This window comes from Ornithorhynchus anatinus, chromosome 20 (genome assembly GCF_004115215.2).
Source record: "Ornithorhynchus anatinus isolate Pmale09 chromosome 20, mOrnAna1.pri.v4, whole genome shotgun sequence".
Classification (NCBI taxonomy): Eukaryota; Metazoa; Chordata; class Mammalia; order Monotremata; family Ornithorhynchidae; genus Ornithorhynchus; species Ornithorhynchus anatinus.
This window is the reverse complement of record NC_041747.1, coordinates 10,670,973-10,690,435: the sequence shown is the minus strand read 5'-3', so window position 1 is coordinate 10,690,435 and position 19,463 is coordinate 10,670,973. Positions and strand designations below refer to the sequence as shown.

At 42.3% G+C, this 19,463-nt stretch overlaps 1 protein-coding gene across 3 annotated transcripts in view; it reads right to left on the bottom strand.

The window, feature by feature from the left end:
• MYO16 (myosin XVI) overlaps nt 1-19,463 on the bottom strand; it is a 247,065-nt gene that overhangs the window by 78,550 nt on the left and 149,052 nt on the right. For all 3 annotated transcript variants that reach the window (XM_029047892.1, XM_029047891.1, XM_007668660.3), the window contains 2 exons: nt 13,183-13,335; nt 7,064-7,264 (listed from right to left, as the gene is read on the bottom strand). In XM_029047892.1, the coding sequence (XP_028903725.1) occupies nt 7,064-7,264; nt 13,183-13,335 (354 nt within the window). The remainder of the gene's footprint in view (nt 1-7,063; nt 7,265-13,182; nt 13,336-19,463) is intronic.

Sequence of the window (19,463 nt, the reverse complement as noted above, 5' to 3'; positions counted from 1 at the left end):
CCTACAAACCCCCAGCGGGATCACAGTAGTGTCAGGAACAAGCTCTAGCAACTGATCTGCACGATATTTATGGGTCATTATGGTTGTGGACAAAGCTATTGGAATATATTTTCCGTAAAAATTTCATCTCGGGCTAAACTGATGTTCCCAATGATCAAAATTATTTACTTGGTAGAATTCAGAACCCTAGAAACAAATGTCACAGAGTGACCTGAACCAAACACTCAACTCATAATTTTCATTGTTGCCATCTCATCATAATTAATTGAATAATGCGATTTGTCTGTAAATATACAATTAAAGAGCAGCATTAATGAGCTGAAATTTAATTATGCAGGTTACATCTTGGAAATCTTACTAGGCTGCATATTTCATTAAAGAGACATTTTGACTCGGTGTCATAATTTTCATTTAGTTATATGAAACTGCTTTAGTTTAGCATCTCACGCCATGAGATAATACTAATCTTTATTTTGTGCCATGCATCACATCTAGTCGCCTTCAAGACATATATTTTATTTAATGTAAGATTTCTAAATTCCTTCCACTCTGCAAAGTATAAGACCATTCTCATAAATTTCCATAAAATATACTACACAGAACATTCATAAATCCATGTTACTGATTTATAATAATCGCTGGTTCTTCAACCCCGGCATCCTCATAAAAACCTGCAAACTCGATGTCCTCCTCGCTCCTCACTTCCTTTATGCTCCTCCTCTAGATTGTAAACTCCTGTAGGCGGGGAATGTGTCTACCAATTCTACCGTATTGTACTCTTCCAAGGGCTTAGCTCAGTGCTCTGCACGCAGTAAGAGCTTGAAATATACCATTGACTGGCTGAGTTCAACTCTCGCCCTCAGTCTGTCACTAAATTCTTCTGTTTTTCCCCCCACAGAACTCTCCAGATCCACTCCTTCTCTCCATTACTCCTTACCCACTACACTTCAGCTCACATGCTTTCGTTCATCACAAGCACACCTGATGACTCTCCCCACCTTCAAAGTCTTACTGAAAGCACATTTCCTCCAAGAGGCCTTCCCTGACTAAGCCCTCATTTTTCCCTTCACCCGCTCCCTTCGGCATCACCTTTGCAATTGGATTTGCACCCTTGATACACCCCTCCCTCAGCCCCACCGCACTTATGTATACAACCATAATTTATTTATATAAATGCCTATCTCCTCCTCTAGGCTGTAAGCTCTTTGTGGGCAGGGAATGGGTCTACCAACTTGGTTATAGTGTACTCTCCCAAGCACTTACTACAGTGTTCAGCACCCACTAAGCACTCAATAAATAAGATGGACCCTCATCGTGCCTGGCTCTTGCGCCTGTATGTACAAACCTGCAGAGACTGTGATCCCACCAGACCCCTTTCATAACTTCTTTCAATGTGGAACTAGGAAGAGTGTTGTTTAAGTGTTTCTTGAATCCCTCCTGCTGCAGTTCTCTATTTCTGATTCAGGAGTGGAGACCTAAATGCTGAAAAGCTTGCACGTGGGTGGAGTTTTGGTGTCTGAGACATCTGAGCTGCAACTCTACAGCCTAGGGTTCTCTCTCAGTTTTCAGGACTCCCAGGGTGGGAGGAGGCTTCCGGACAACTGGGGAAATCCCTTCTCTGTCTCACATGCCATCTCCAAGGGGAAAACCCACCCCTGGTCAATATTCCCTAGAAATGCTCTAAAACTGGCTCCACCACTTATCTGCTCTATGACCCTGGGCAGGTCACTTCACTTTTTTGTCCCCCCTCACCCATCAAATAGAGATTAAGGTTGTGAGTCTCCCATGGGACATGGACTGTGTCCAAACCTGATTAGCTTGTACTTACCCCAGTGCTCAGTTCACTGCCTGGCACACAGTAAGTGATTAACTAATACCATTGGGAAAAAAAAAATCACCAAAGGCACATGGTGGATCACCAACCTGAGACACTTAAAACCTAAGTAAAGCCCTATTTTGCAACTGGAGTGAAGGTCTACTCTATAACCCGGGAGAAACTCTATTTTGAATATGGTTGAACCACTGTCCTAATCAAGGATGGATTATCAAATCTCAAAAGAACCAAAAATGCTCATATAAATGTGCATATGAGGGAGAGGCAAGAAAGGGTAAAGCTGAGACTGAAAAAGAGAGAATGGATGTCACACATTCACATATATACACAACCAAGCACAGGGTAAACACATAATGATACATTCAGAGTACACACACACACACACAAGATTCAGTATTTGTTCTTCCTCTTACTTAGACTGTGAGCCCTATGTGGGTCAGGGACTCTGGTCGAACTGATCATCACGTATCTACCCTATTGCTTAGTTCAGTGCTTGGCACATAGTGCTTAATAAATACTACAGTTATTCTAAACACACACATCCTCAAGCAGATAAGGAGCTTACAGTCTCACCTCTGCACCAAGCGCTTGGGAGAGTCCAACACAACAGAGTCCAATACTCTAAACCCACAGTGATCTTACAGTAAGGGAGAAAGCTATAATTCCCAGGCTGCCTTTCTTCCCTCTGTCAGCAGGACTGTCACCTGCTACTCCAACCTGGAGTAAACTCTCCCCCTGGGCAGGGGGAGGGGAGCTGTCACCCCCTAAGGACCCAGGCACACCTAATCTCTAGCACAAACTGGGCCTACCAGTGGGTGGAGGGAGGCTGCCTCTCTCTTTCTCTACCGGCCCCCTGGTTATCCCGTTCAGCTTCTACCTCTGGGCTACACAGGCCCTAATCCTGGCGAATTGGCAATTCCGTGCTGCTGGCTGAGGTAAAGTTCTCAGCCTGGAGATGCCCTAGAGAAGCAGCATGGCTTAGCGGATACAGCACGGGTAGGGTGTCAAACGTTGTGCGGTCTAATCCCGGCTCTGTGACTTGTCTGCTGTGTGACCTGGGGCAAGTCACTTCAAATCTCTGGGCCTCAGTTACCTCATCTGTAAGATGGGGATCGAGACTGTAAGCCCGACGTGGGACTGTGTCCAACCCCATGTGCGCGTATTCACTCCAGTGCTTAGTACAGTGACTGGCACATAGTAAGTACTTAACAAAAACCTCGATTATTATTACTGTTGTGGCCTGAACGTTCATGTCCAGGGAGCTTTAATATCTGCCCTGCCACCTTTTGAGAGGAGCGTTCCCCCTTCGGGGCAATCTGAAAAATAATATAAACTAGCTTGCTGGCTTACAGTTTCAATTGCTGAAAAATGGGTGGGTCAAGTGTCTCTGTGTGGACCGCGCATTTTTCCACCAGCCTGGGATTCAAATGCCACCACACAAGTTACCGAGAGATCCTGGCCTCTGTTTTAATTTCGGAAAAGCCGGGTGAATACCAGCACCCTATATTGAACCGCCGCTGCCAGGGACAGAATAAATGATTATAAAATCCCCTGATGGCAGCAGAGTGCATTGCTAAAGTGCAAGACTGCGTCCCCATCATCTTTAGCATAATAATGTTTCTTAGAAATCCGGAACAACAGAATAGAGCTCAATCTAAAATTGATGCCCTTGAAATCGATGAATGCACTAGACTGAAAAAGGGCACACCCCATTGGAGAAATTTCAAGATAAAATATATGGAATCGGCTTAGTGGTGGTCAGAGCTATCGATATACTGCAACTTTATGGGTCTTTATTTATTACTTTGGTGCCACCACATAAAGGTGGAGATAACAGAAGCTATTAAGTCTTTGATGAAACAGTTAGATCACTTAAAAGCCCTCTTGTGTTTTCTTTGAAGAGCAAAATCCTGGTAAGTGAACATTCATCATATAACCTGGGACAATTTATGCCAACATCCAGTTAGATGGACCAGAACTCGAGCAGTCAGAGCTGTTAGTTGCCTGACTCTGTTTTTCCAGGAAGTCCATCCAGAAGGAGAACAAAAGCAGATTTGCGTTAAAAACAAGTATGTTTCTGCATGAGCAAAAAATGTCTTTGTCAAATAACCTTTAATAGCTTCACTACAGCTTAGGCCAGACCGATGTGATTGTTATGTCTGGGGACTCAGCCTGCCCTGAGTTAAGGGGGGATAAAAAAAAGGAAAGAAAATGAAAGCTTCCCTATTGATTAATCCATCTCCTTTGTGTTTTGATTTAAAGGGTCAGTTTCACAGTCTGCCTGAGATGCAAGATCCACTGGGGTGGTGAGGGTGAGTCGACAGTTTAGAAAGGTATTTTGGACAGTCATTGATCTGCACTTAAAGGACATTATGCAAACAGGTCTAAGGGCAGAAAAGGAGCCCTTTAGTTTGCTCAGTTCACCTACAGAAATAATAATCGTGGGGTTTGTTAAGCACGTATTGCATGCCAAGAGCTGGGATAGGTGTAATACAATCAGAGCAGACCCAAACCTTGTTCCACATGGGGCTCTTGGGATAAGAGGGAGAGCAGGTATTTAGTCTCCATTTTACAGATAAAAAATCCGAAGCACCAGAGGAGTTAAGTGACTTGGTCAAGTCACACAGTAGGCATCTGGCAGAGCAGGGATTAGAACCCAAATCTCCTGACTCCCAGTCCCGTGTTCTTTCTACTTGAACCCACTGCTTTTCTAAAACGGTCTGTGTTTGGATTTCGCCTGATAGGAGACTTCTTTCTTTCCAAGGGTTTTGCTCCCACAGCCACCAGAAGACAGCTGCCTGTAGTTTGAGACACGCTAAACCAGAAGCCCGGGTGTGAAATAATTAAAGAATGCAGGTTGCGCTCATGTCAGTAGCAGCACACTGGGTGAAAGAGAACTGGGAGGCGGGAAGATAAATGGGTAGTTCTCACTTGAGAAATATTGAACAGTACTCTCAGGTGTATCATTAATCAAAGCCCTAGGTGCATACTAGCCAGAATTTAATGCTCCCCTGCGAAATAGGAACGAGAGCGGAAATTGCAGCATGAAGGATGTAGGTTATACTTAAAGAAAATTTTCTGGAGAGTGAAGACTGTTTCGCCCTGGAAGAGAAGTTCCCCTGGAGGAGTGTGGGACTGCCCTCCCTGCAGGTCTGCTAAAAGCAGGTTCAGTTCTCATCCGATTGGATTAGTTCGGGTAAGGCGCTGCTTGGAATTAGGGGGAGGGGCCAATCAATATTTCTGGCAATCTCACTCGTTTCCGAGATGTTTACAACTGTCTGGTGCATCTAGGAAGAGAGGTGAGACTGTAAGCTCCTTGAAAACAGGCACTGTACTTTATAACTCCACTGTACCTTCCCAAGTCCTTACTCAGTAAGTGCTGTGCACACAGAAAGTGTTTCAAAAATACTATTGATTTTTGTAGTGGTCCCCGTGCTTTACAAAGGGTTTGACCTCCCAAATAGGGTTGTGAATGGCATTAAATCAAGAGCTTAATTCAGTGCTCTGCACACTGTAAATGCTTAATACCACTGCTTGATAAATCAGAGTTAAGGATGAAAATGGTCAAGTTGCATAGAACATTGCACACGTCTAGGAGGCTCCTCATGTTTAAATCAATTGATGGTCTTTACTGAGTGCTTACTCTGGACCAAGTGCTTGGGAGAGTACAATACAACAGAGTAGGTAGAAATTCCCTGCCCACAGTGAGCTTAAAGGGGTGCAGATATGGTCATAAATGCGTCAGATAACATTTAGCTTTTAGCTGAGGTCCCTTTAAAAATACATCCGTGACGCTTTCTTTCAATTTCTAATGAAAATAGGAAAATTGTACAGGAAACATTAATTCAGCAGAATTAATTAATTCAGAATCTGCACTGAATGGCTGAGCAAATTTAAGAATTTCGGGAATTTTATGGGTCTGTCGTTTTCCTAGAGAGCCTTTAAAACCACGTAGGAGATTTATGTCACGTGCAAATTTATTGGCAACTAAAAATATGAAATGCAAAGAATAGCAAAATGATGGCTATTATTATACCTTCTCTTCAGTTAGGCTCATCTGAACTAAATGAAGTGTAAAGCAATATTTAACTGTGACTCTGCTACCTTAGAAGTTTTCCGGATTTGGTTTCAGAATGGGCATGGGTATTTTGGGAACATGGATTTTCATAGAGAAAAATCTGGAAGAGGGTTGGTTTTTTTTAATTGGAATATGTTAAGCGTTTACTATGTGCCAGGCACTGTACTAAGTGCTAGGGTAGCGACAAACTAATCAGGTTGAACACAGTCCCCATTCTATACAGGGCTCATGGTCTTAATCCCCTTTTATAGATGAGGAAACTGAGACCCAGAGAAGTGAAGTGGCTTGCCCCAGGTCACCCAGGAGACACGCGGCGGAGCTGGGATCGGAACCCAGGTCCTTTTGACTGCCAGGCCCGGGCTCTCTCCACTTGGTCATGGTGGCTTCCATCTTGTGGGTGAGCTGTCACTCAACTAGAGTTTGTGAATTGACCTTGGTTCTTTGTAGAAAAGGGATTCTGCCTGGCTCCCTGCCTAGAAAAGACCCAGCATGCAATGGAATAAAGGATTCCAGCAAAACAATGACCAGAATTTTACCATCTAACTATTTACCATCTAATAATTCAGGATCCCTGAATTATTGGACTAGCACTGCTGAAATACACTTACTACCACTGGTATTGATGATCGAAGCCAAAGTCATTGTTAATAATAATAATTAATAATTATGGTATCTGTTAAGTGCTTACTATGTGCCAGGCACTGTAATAAGCGCTAGGGCAGAAACAAACAAATCAGTATGGACACAGTCCCTGTCCCACGTGGGGCTCACAGTCTCAATCCCCATTTTACAGATGAGGTACCTGAGGCCTAGAGAAGTGAAGTGACTTGCCCAACGTTACCCAGCACCACAAGTGGCAGAGCCGGGATTAGAACCCATGACCTTCTGACTCCCAGACCCGTGCTGTATCCACTGCGCCACGCTGCTTCTTGTTCTTTACGCTTGACTTACCGTCATCAATATTTTGGCCTAAATTGATTCCTTCTACATTTTTGTCATAAACAGGAAGACAAACTGTCTTACCCATGTGACAACTGGATTGCAGAGAATTTCCAAAAAGGACTGGCTATTCACAAAACAATTTCTTGACCATTTATCAAGGAGATGGGGTCTACATCTGGGAGAAAGCCTTTGCCTTAAATGCCACTTACCCTTCCCGCGTAGTGCAAGATTGTGAAAGTAAAGCCCTGCTCCTTTAGAGCAATATTTCCATTCCCATCTCTTCTGGCAGGATACACAACATTACTGTTGCAGGTTTCCACCAGGGACTGGAGACGTTTTGGAAGGCTGGATTCTGCAGTCCAAATCATTTGGCTTTCTTCGTCCAAAACAGAGAGAAAACCTGATGGTTTCTGAAATGTGAAAGAGAAAAGAGTCAGAAGGACCTGGGTTGTAATCCTGGCTCCACCTCTTGCCTGCTGTGTGACCTTGGGCAAGTCATTTCACTTCTCTGGGCCTTGGTTACCTAGTCTGTAAAATGGGGATTAAGACTGGGAGTCCCATATGGGACAGGAACTGTGTCCATCCTGATTGGCTTGTATCTACTCCAGCGCTTAGTACAGTACCTGGCACATAGTAAGCCCTTAACAAATGCCATTAAAAAAAAGAAAAAAGTTAAGAACCTATAATTCCTCTTCTCTTCTTCATACAGCCCACTGTTCTTTTTCTTTATCTGCATCATCATCACCACTACCACCATCATCATTATCATTATAATCAATCACTTTAAAGGGTGCTGAGGGTGAACAACCACTGTATTAAGGAACTGGGGAGATTGCAGTCCAAGTGGTAAAGGAGAAAGAGTTTACAGACTGGGGCAGGAGGAGATCATATACCTAGGAAAAAAATTACTCCCAAGAATATGTCAGTAACTTATGATGAAATGTCCAAAGAGTAAAAGACAAAAAGCAACGGTCATTCCTGCCTGGGAACTGGGCCTGAGTTTTAGTAGTTTAAGTAGCACAAACAGTAGTACAGTAATAATAGCTAAGCAGTCAATCATATTTATTGAGGGCTTACCGTGTGCAGAGCACTGTACCAAATGCTTAGGAGAGTACAATATAACAATATCACAGAGACATTCCTACAACAAGCACTGTATGCCGAGGGTGTGAAAATACATTTACTAGTGCTAGACTTGCAGTTGCTCAATACACAGCAGGCACCTAGAACAGTGCTCAACCCACAGATAGCTGAGAAATGATATTGCCTACTCTACAGGGCAAGTCCCCTGTCCTCACAGAACTAAAATTCTAACAAACACAGAAATATTCACCATCAGTAGAATCAAAATAAATACAACTGAATGCTCAACTGGATAATAATAATAATGAAATGATATTTAAGTGCTTACTATTTGTCAAGCACTGTTCTAAGCGCTGGGGTAGATACAAGCTATCACGTTTGACACAGTCCTTGTCCCCTATGGGGCTCACAGTCTTAATCCCCATTTTACAGATGAGGGAACTGAGCCCCAGAGAAGTGAAGTGACTTGCCTAAGATCACACGGCAGGCAAGTGACAGAGCCAGGATTAGAACCCAGGTCCTTCTGACTCCCAGGCCTGTGATCCACCACTAAGCCATGCTCTTTCCCCCATATACATTTATACACTTCCCAAGTGCTTAGTACAGTGCTCTGCAAACAGTAAGTGCTCAATATATACAATTGAATGAATATACATATATACACAAGAGCTGAGCCCTGCACACAGAAAGCACTGAAGAAACACTATTGAATGACTGATTGATTGAGGCTGGGCAGAAATAACTACATACGGAAGTGCAAGAGGCGGCCAAAGGGTTGACAAAATTCCAGGCTGGGATGATTCTTTGGAGAAGGCTTTGTTGGAGGAGGAAGTGAGATTGAGGAGGACTTCAGAGATAGAGAGGGTTGAAACCTGATGGATTTGAGGGCAGGTTCTGGGGACAAGGTGAGCAATAGTTTGGAGGAGGACATGCTGGGAAAAAGGGAGTGAAGAGTGCAAACAGGGGAGTGGTTGATAAGAAGCAGCAGCATGGCCTAGTGGACAGAGCATGGGCCTGGGAATCAAAAAGGCCTGGGTTCTAGTCCCGGTTCAGCCGCTTGTCTGCTGTGTGACCTTGGGCCAGTCACTTCACTTCTCTGGGCCTCAGTTACCTCATCTGTAAAATGGGGATGACGGCTAAGATTAAGAAGTAAAGTCCGGAAAGCGGAGACCTGTGCTGGGGAAAGTTTTGGGCAGATGAGCTGGACAGCCATGTGGATTGAAGTGAAAAGGCCCCAGTGGGGAAGTAGTCAATCGTATTTATTGAGTGCTTTCTGTGTGCAGAGGACTGTACTAAGTGATTGGAAGAGTACCGTATAACAATATAATAGACGCAGTGTGCCCTAGAGGAATGAATATGGGCCTGAGAGTCAAAGGACCTGGGTTCCAATCCCGGCTCTGCCACTTACCTGCTGAGTGATCTTGGGCAAGTCACCTAACTTCTCAGGGCCTCGGTTTTCTGGCTGGTAAAACGGGGTAAGAGATTTGTGTTCCTCCCTCTCACAGTGAGCCCCATGTGGTACAGGAGCTGTGCCTGACTTGATTATATCTACCCCAGCGCCTGTTACCGTACCTGGCCCGAAGCGTGCACTTAACAGATACCACAATCATTATTACAGGAAAACCAGCAAGGAGGTCGGTGTGGTTGTCCAATCTTGTTATGAGAAGCACTTGAATGAGAGTGGTGGCTGAAAGGGGAAGTAGGGGAATGGGTGGATTTGCAAAATACTTTTGAGGACAAATTGGTGGATTTGAGAATTTCTTTGAAGAGTCAAGAACTGTACGTAAGGCTCCAGTCACAGGAAGGAGGATGAGGTCAAAGGAGATGGGAAAATTGGGAAGAGGGGAGGATTGGGCGGGGAATGTGTCTGTTTTATTGGGCAGTGCTCTGCACATAGTAAGTGCTCAATAAATACGACTGATTGACAAAGACACTATCAGTTCTTTCCAAATGAAGCAGTGGTCTAGTTGAAAGACACCGCTCTGGGAGTCAGAGGATCAGGGTTCTAATCCCGGTTCTGCCAAATGTATATTTGTGACCTTGGGTGAGTCACTTCACTTTCAGCATGGAACATGGAGTGGGTCCACACTGATTATCTTGTATTTTCCCCAGCTCTTAATACAGTGCCTGGCACATAGTAAATGCTAAAAAAAAATTTATAAAAAGATAGAGACACATTAATTTCTTTGTTTTAAATAATCATAATAATAATTATGGTATTTGTTAAGTGCTTACCATGTGCCAGGCACTGTATTTTAAGCACTGGGGCAGATACAAGCTAATCATGTTGGACACAGTGCCTGTCTCTCCTGGGGCTCACACTTTCAATCCCCATTTTACAGATGAGGTAACTGAGGCGCAGAGCAATAAAGTGACTTGCCCCAGGTCACCCAGCAGACAAGTGGTGGAGTCAGAATTAGAACCCATTACCTTCTGACTCCCAGGCCTGGGTTCTAACCACTATGCCATGCTGCTTAAAAGGCCAGTCTATTTTTTTTTTTATTCTCAAGTGTTAGCCTGCTCTTCACCATGTTCCATGACTTCTGTCTCATGTTTAAACTGGAATGAAATTAATTTTGCCAAGTTGTTTCTTTGTGAGCATCAGATTCTCTTTCAAATGGCTGTCCTTTTATGATTAAGACAAAGGCAAAAATACAGTACAGCAGAGCTAAGTTTGGCTTCTATCTGATCCTCATTACTTTTTAGAGCACTTTCCGGTTGTAAAGGTTTCAGATCTTGCCCTGGATTTATAAATGTGCTATCTCTTAGAGCTTGGAGGAAATTCAAAATAATTTATCAAGTCCAAAAAAGTTCACAGATTGAAAGTTATGGCTTCCAAGCAAAAAAAAAAAATCCAGAAAAGTACTTCCAAAAATAGAACTAGGGCTTCCATTAAATGAAACATCAAATGAATTCTATACGTGATATACAGTGGAATTTCTGAAAATGTGAAAGAAAGGACTGAATAAATATTTCAAATAAGGCCAACAGCCCCTCCACTAGATTATAAATTCTTTGAGGGCAGGGATCACATCTATTAACTCTGTTGTACTGTACTCTCCCAAGTGCTTTATTTAGTTATTTATATTAGCATCTCTCTCCCCAACTAGGCTGTGAGCTCACTGTGGGCAGGGAATGTATCTGTTCGTTGTTGTACTGTACTTCCCCAAGCACTTAGTACAGTGCTTTGCACACAGCAAGTGCTCAATAAATCCGACTGAATGAATGCTTGGTACAGTGCTCTGCACACAGTAAGTACTCAATAAATACCATTCACCAACACCACTCCTATCATCATCACCATTTTCACCCATTACCATCATCAGCATCACTATCACCAAAACCAACTCCACCATCACCACCACCAACATCATCATCATCATCATTAGTAACGTCTGAAAACTTTAATTGCACAGAACACTGTCCTAGGGACTTGAGAGCATATTAATAAAAATAGAAAAATGAGCTCTGTGTGGCAGGGAGAATTCCTTCTACGCGTATGTTCTTCACCATGGGAATTGAGTTCAGTGTACGAAATTTTAGTCTCACCTAAAATGAACCTTCCTAAATACATCTGAAGAGAAACCCACCATAATTTAAAATAGAAACAGAACCTCGGCTGTAAGAAAATGCAATAAAATCCCACTCAACAGAATTTAAAAAGCAATGCTATAGAAGTCCAAAATTGAGGCCCAGAAAAAGCAGCCATAAAACAGTGAAAATGTATCTCGAGTTAAAAAAATTCAAAATTGGTGACAGTGGAACAAGGTAATTAAAGCAAATTAGTCACACTTCAATCCAACAGAAATGGAACCTAATTAAGATTCTGCAAAAAGATTGAAGTAAAAACCGATGTCCAACAGATAGGGCCTTCCAGGACACCCAGCTTTTATCTGTCAATCAACCAATGGTATTTACTGGGTATAGAGCACTGTACTAGATCTTGGGAGAATACAATGGAGATGGTAGACACAAGCTGCTTGGGGAAACAGCATGGCCTAGATGAAAGAGCACAGGCTAGGAATCCAAGGACCTGAGTTCAAAGCCTGGCTCTGCCTTTTGCCTACTGTATATTACCTTGGACAAGTCACATCTTCTCTGGGCTTCAACTGCCTCATTTGGAAAATGGGGATTAAATTTGGCAAACCCCTTGGGTTCCATGAATAGGGAATAATAATGATGATGATGATGATGATTACTATTGACAATAAAAATATTTTTAATTGTTGTATTGGTTAAGCACTTGCCTTGGGAATCCCTGGACTGGACACGAGATCATTCAGGTACGACTGGGATGTGGTTATTTTGGAAGTGTTTATCAACACTTCTCAAATAAGGACACTGAGACACAAAACATTCTTTCAATTCTATGTATTGAGCACTTACTGTGTGCAGATCACTGTACTAAGTGCTTGGGAGAGTACAAAATATAACAACAAGCAGACACATTCCCTGCCCAAATTGAACTTACAGTCTAGAGGCATCTAAGTGGTTTTCCTAATGCCACATTAGGATCGCTGGCATTCACTCTGCTTTCTGTTAATTGCGTTCAAGGAGCTTTCCTTTCAATCCATTCTTCTGACCTTTGACCACAAACAGGACGGCATCTGTTATAACCCCTTTTTCTTCCTACGGATTCTTTTTAACCTCTACGTTATGGACATCAAAGTTAGCATTTCAGACAAAGGACATCATTTTAACTTGGAGCTGAAGCTGCACATCTTTCTCAGATGAACTCATATTTCTTTGTGCTCATTCAGTTAACTGGTATTAGCCCAACCTCTTTGGGAGAAAAGCATCTTGCCAGGCAACAGATTTTGAAGGGTAATAAAGATAATATTTTAGACTTTTCAAAAAGCTACCTGAAAAACCTAACTAATGTTAAAGAAAGCATTCAGGATTTCATTTTTTAAATGGTATTTGTTTAGTTAATACTACGTGCCAGGCAGTGTACTAAGCTGTGGGGTAGATACAAGCTGATCAGGTTGGACACAGTCCACGTCCCACAGGGCACTCAGAGCCTTAATCCCCATTTTTTTACATATAAGGAGACTGAGGCATAGAGAGGTTAAGTGACTTAACCAAGGTCACAGAGCAGACAAGTAGTGGAGCCAGGATTAGAAGCCAGATACTTCTGACTCCCAGGCCCGTGCTCTACCCACTAGATCATGTTGCTGCTCTTACTGTTTTGAAATAAACAAGGAATGAAACACATACATTGATGTGACATGGATTGGAAGAATACCTGGAAGAAAAAATCCAAAGCCGCTGTCTGGTTACTAGGAGAATATGTTGTTTCCATGGTAACCCCCTCTTGTACACATTCTGTTTGTTCTTGTAGAAAAAGCACTTCATTGATATACTGATGTATCTTCTCATTGGTCATGTTAACACAGAGCTGTGTAAAAGGAAAAAAAAACTCACACAGTAATTAGATGGCCTAGGACTCATTTCTAACATCACACAGAATGGAAATTTATACAGTCTAGCTCTAAAAATGACCCATGCATACAACTCAGACTCGGCACTGGGAAAAAAAAAATAACGCTTCTAGCCGAGTAGAATAGTTTCATTTTATTCCATTTTGAAGATTTTAGCATTATTCATTAGGATACAATATAAATTCAGTTGAATTTTGAAATACAGAATTAGCATTAACGTAATCATTGGAAAAACTAGATTCTAAAGATGTCCCCTTTTTTTCAATCAATGGTTTTTATTGAGCGCTTACTGCATGCAGAACACTGTACCAACTCTGCAATGGAGTTGGTAGACAGGACCCCTACCAATAGAGAGCTCACAGTCTAGAGGAGATGACAAACACTGAAAGAGAGTTGGGGAAATGGCTATGTATAAGGATACGCACATAAATGCTGTGGGGCTGAAAGTGGAGTGAATATCCATTGCCTAAACAGTACAGATCCAAGTGCAGAGGGCACCCAGAAGGGAGAGGGAGTTGGAGAAATAAGGGCTTAGTTGGGAAAGTCTCTTTTAATAAAGCTTTGAAAATGACAAAAATAAAACGTGAGGAAGAGCATCGATTCTTCTGAAATGTGGTGTTGGAGAAGGCTCTGGGGAATACCGTGGACTGCCTGAAAAACAAACGAATGGATTTTGGAGCAAATTCAGCCAAAGTGGTCTTTGGAAGGCCATGCCTCGACTTAGATTATCATATTTTGGACACATCATCAGGAGGACTTATACTCTGGAGAAGACACTAATGCTAGGAAATGTCCAGGTAAAAAGTGGAAGAAGCTGATCAGAGGCTAGATGGATAGAAACCATAACAATGATAATGGAAGAATCATTAACAAGGTTACAGATTATGGCAGAAGACAGGACGTTCTGGAGAAAATATATCCATTGAGCAGCTAACGTAAATGATGTGGCGACATTTTATAAAAGTGATGATAATTGAAAGTGGGGAGCGTGGTAGTCTGTTGTTTTGGAAGGGGGAAGGAGTTCCAGACCTAGGCCCTGGATGATAGAAGTAATTTAAACAACAAATACCCTTAAAAAATAACACTGTGGAGTTTAGAAAGTGGCGAATACTCGTCTTGCTTTCCAGATTTTTCCAATGTGTTTTCCAGTATGTGCTACTTATATTAATTCCCATTTTTCTTTGGTACTCCAAAAACACTGCATACCATCTAGCTTTCAGACACCTCGCATCTGTAAGGATTGTCGTCGTTTTTTGTTTTTTTTAAAGGTATTTGTTAAGCACTTACTATGTGGCAATACTAAGCACTGGGGTAGATAAAATTTATCCGGGTTGGCACAGTCCCTGTCCCACCTGGAGCTCACAGTCTAAGTATGAGGGAGAAAGATGAATCCCCATTTTACAGATGAGGTAGCTGAGGCACAGAATGACTTCCACAAGGTCATTCAGCAGACAAGTGGCCGAGCAGGATTAGAACTCAGGTACTCTGACTCTCAGGCCTGTGCTCTTTCCACTAAGCCACTCTGTTTTCTGTCATTACTGGTTTTCTTTTGCCATTCTTTGCTACTGCCTCCTCAGCCTTTCATCTCCCTTTTAAATAAGGGAAGACACTGACATTCCTGGCATAGTGATCCTGGGTGAAATATTCAGCATCTGGCCCTATCAATGGTATTTATTGAACGCCTGCTGTGTGCAGGCCATTATACTAAGCACTGGGAGAAAGTACAATATAACAGAATTAGCACATTCCCTGCCCACCCAAAAGCGCACATGACATGGACCTTGGATCAAAAGATAATAGAAAGAAGAAGCTAAATGAACTCAGTTGCTTTCAGATCCCTTTCCCAATTTCATAGAGGTTAGCACTGATATCACTGCAGGCCAGATGGGATTCTAGGTCTTGGGTTAACTTGACCAATAGTCAGAAAGTCCTGGCCCCAATGCTCGTCTCTCCCGTTGCCCTTCTGGTGGGCTTGAATAAATATTGTACACATCTCTAAAATGGGAAACCAACACAGAACTTAATAATGCGAATAATAATAATGGTGGGATTTGTATTGTATTTGTGCCAGGCACTATACTAAGCGCTGGGGTAGATACAAGCTAATCAGGCTGAACACAGTTCCTGTTCTCTGGGCCTCAGTTACTTCATCTGTAAAATGAGAATTAAGACTGTGAGGCCATGAAGAAGTGACGTGACTTGCCCAAGGTCACCTAGCAGACAAATGGTGGAGCCGACATTGGAACCCACGTCCTTCTGACTCCCAGGCCTGTGCTTTATCACTAGGCCATGCTGCTTTCCTTGTCCTGAATACCACATGCAGTAAACGCATGATTTTTTAAATAGTTTGAAAATCCACACTCCTACAGGGTGCTGCAAGAGTTAATAACTTTTCTAATTGTGCCCTTATTAAAGGCAGCAAGAATTACAGTCAGAGTAAAACTGCTTTGAAACTGTTACGCCCTAATGATCAAAAAGATATGGGGCTGGATTTTTTTTTGTGACTCGAGAAGAACATATTCAGAATATCTGAACTTTTGATTGAACATTGCGTTCTTTCTCTTTCTACAAAATGCCTTGAGAATAATTTATTAAAATCCTTTAGGGAAAACTCAGGGTTGATATGAAAGCCAATTATGGAGACAGATTTCACCTTGTGGCCCTCATTTTAAAGGGTAGTCGTTCCTATCTATTGCTACTGCTTAATGAACTCTTACTTAGGGGAGAGCACTGTAGTAAGTGCTTGGAAGAGTACAAGAGAGTTAATAGATGCTATACGTGCCTTCAAGGAGCTTACACTCTAGTGGCAAAGAAACACAAAAAGGAATTGCAGATAGGGTAAGCAATTGAGTTTTAGGATATGACCAGAGGGGCGATGGTGGGTGGGAGCTGGAGGGAAAGGGGGTGAGTGCCCAAGTGCTTTGGCTGCAGCAGCAGAAATAATGTGGGGAGATGACAAGTTAATCAGTAGATTAATTACACATTAATTAGATCAATTAGTAGTAATAAATGTATTTACTGAAGACTTTAATGGTATCTGTTAAGCTCTTACTATACACTAATCAATCAATCACATTTATTGAACACTTTCTGTGTGCAGGATACTAAATTAAGTGCTTGGGAGAGTACAGTATAACAGAGTTGGTAAACTTGTTCCTTACCCACAGTGAGCTTAGAGTTTAGAAGGGGAGATGGACATTAATAGAAATAAATAAAATACGGATATGTACGTAAGTGCTGTGGGGCTGAGGGAGGGGTGAATAAAGAAAGCAAATCCAAGTGGCAAGGGTGACGCAGAAGGGAATGGGAGAAGAAGAAATGAAGGCTTAGTCAGAGAAGGCCTCTTGGAGGAGACATGCCTTCAATAAGGCTTTGAAGGAGGGGAGAGTAATTGTCTGTTGGATATGAAGAGGGCAGTCCAGGCCAGAGACAGGACATGGCTGAGCTGAATTGCTGGGGTACACATTGGACATAATATACTATACTGAGCACTTGGGAAGTTATGAAAAAATGGCACATTATCTGCCCACAAGGAACTGCTCTAACTGGGACACGGAAACACAAAAACATTTAGAAGTAGAGTAAGCAAAATAAAGAATCCTTGGAAATCAGATGCACTTACACATGTGGTCTTGCCTAGGAGAACAAAGAGGGGTTACATTTCAAACACAGAAACACAGGGACACAATACAGACGGCAAAACACTGTGTTTAGTGTTTTGGGGGAGTATACTAGTGTAAGTAGCTGGGAGTTCTTAGGGGGAAGAGCAAACTGAAAATGAAAAATATTACTACTGAATAACAGACTTTTTAGAAATTCGCCCCTCTGAACATTCACCAGTGAAGCAATTCAGGTATAAACAGAATGCAACACAAACAAAAGACTCAGCGTCATTTTTACTGTGATAGGAAATGAGAGCAGGGAGAGTTAAATTCTGGCGTTGTATTTTTACACAAAGCACTAATAATCACTATATCATTATCTAGTTATGCCACTTAGGGCAGTTAGCTCATAAAATATTTTTGGAGCAACGGATTCATTCCATTTTATGTTCCTAGGAAGCAGCTAAATGCTTCATCGAGATTTCTGAGATTGAGCGGAAGGGTCAGCCTTTAGCAGAGACATTGGCTAAGTTTTAACTAAATCCTATAGCCTAAAATGGAAACATCAGCAGTGGGGAATTGAAACTGCAGTAAGACGGACATTTTGAAATGATCATATCAAGCTCATTTTAAACAAACTGCAGTTTTTAGTTTAAAGGGAAAATCTTCCCTTGGGCTAAAAATAGACTTAGTGTAAAAGCTTTTAGTCCCAGGTATAAGGAATAAAATCTCACTGCCCAACACAATTTGAATCTATGAAGAAATGGGTTTGTGTGTTGTTTGAAATAAACCTCCACCCAGGTCAATATATATTATCAATCATCTACTTGGAGCACAGGAACTAATATGCTAATGAAGTTCTAAAAGGGATTGCTTAATGTATTGTTTTTATTGAGGCAATTTACAGTGACTTTTAAGCTGAATAAATTGAAGTTTATTGGTGCTGATGAACTGATTCCAAGTGCAAACACATTGTATACTTAAAACTGATCTTTACAGTCAGTGCTGTGTATCTCAACATCCACTTATGTATTTTTTAAAGTCATAGTACTAGGAATCACATTCTAAAAGGATTCTGTGTCCATGAGTTTGAATATTTAATCCCCTGGTCTTAGTGCATGGCCTGATGAAAAGAGAATGGACCTAGGAGTTAGAGGATCTGGGTTCTAATCTTGCTTCTGTAACTTTAATCAATCAATCAGTGGCATTTATCGAGCACTTACTACATGCAGAGCATTCTACTGAGCCTTTCAGAGAGTTCGACAGAGTTGGGAGACAATATCCATGCCCTTAAAGAGCTTACAATATACAGATATCAATATACTGTGACCATGGGCAAGTCATTTAACATTACTGTGCTTATTTACTCACCTGTAAAATGCACATTAAATGCCTGTTTTCCCTCTTACCTAGACTGCTAGCACCAGATAGGACAGAAACAGTACCTGGCCTCATTATAATAATGCTAATGATTGTATTTGTTAAGCGCTTACTATGTGTCAAACACTGTTCTAAGCACTGGATAAATTAATCAAGTGGCACACAGTCCTTGTCCCACAAGAGGTTCACAATCTTAATCCCCATTTTACAGATGAGATAATTGAAGCACAGAGAAGAAAAGTGACTTGCCCAAGGTTACCCAGACAAGTAGACAAGCAGGTCCTTCTGAGTCCCAGGACTGTGCTCTATCCACTAGACCATGCTTCACCTCCAGCACTTACTACAGTGCTTGGTACATAGTAACAAATACCAAGTTTGAAAAGGCAATATTACACACATGGCAAAGACTTCAGGAGTTTCTATGGCAGAAACATCCACACTCTCAGATGGCATTAAGTGGAGGGCACAGCAGGTAACGATGCTGCAGCAAATGCTCAGAGACGGGATTTCCCTCCCCTAGTGCCAACTGCCTGATCTGTGAACCGCTCCTCTTGTTCCCAACTTCCGGGACCCAGCTGCCCGAGAAGGATGCCACCTCTCCGCCACGTCCCAGGGGCTTCCATCAAGCCCTGCTCAAACCCAAGGACTTGACAAACTGCTGCGTGAGACGTCAACCCTTAGAAGGTAGGGAGGTCACCGTGTGGCCGCAGCTATGAAATCTGGGACGGCTGCTCGGAGCCCCAAATCCCACTGCTCCTTTTGTGTTTCTCCTCTTCCCTGACTTTCTGAGTTTTGTGAGCTTTTCCTTATAAGGCCTGGTGCCACCCTTCCCTCCCCCTTGAGTTTGTGAGCCTCTCGGGGCAGGGACTATATCCTCAACTTCCCGGGTCTTAGTACAGTGCTTTGCACCTAGTAAATATTTAATAAATACGATTGCTATTACTGCTCTGTCTTAGAGCCACAGACTGCTTCCTTAATCAATAAATCAGTCGATGGTATGGACTGAACATTTACTGTGCGCAAAGCACCGTATTAGGTGCTTATGAGAGTACAATGCAATAGAATTGACAGAGATCCCTGCCCACAACGAGCTTACAGTTCAG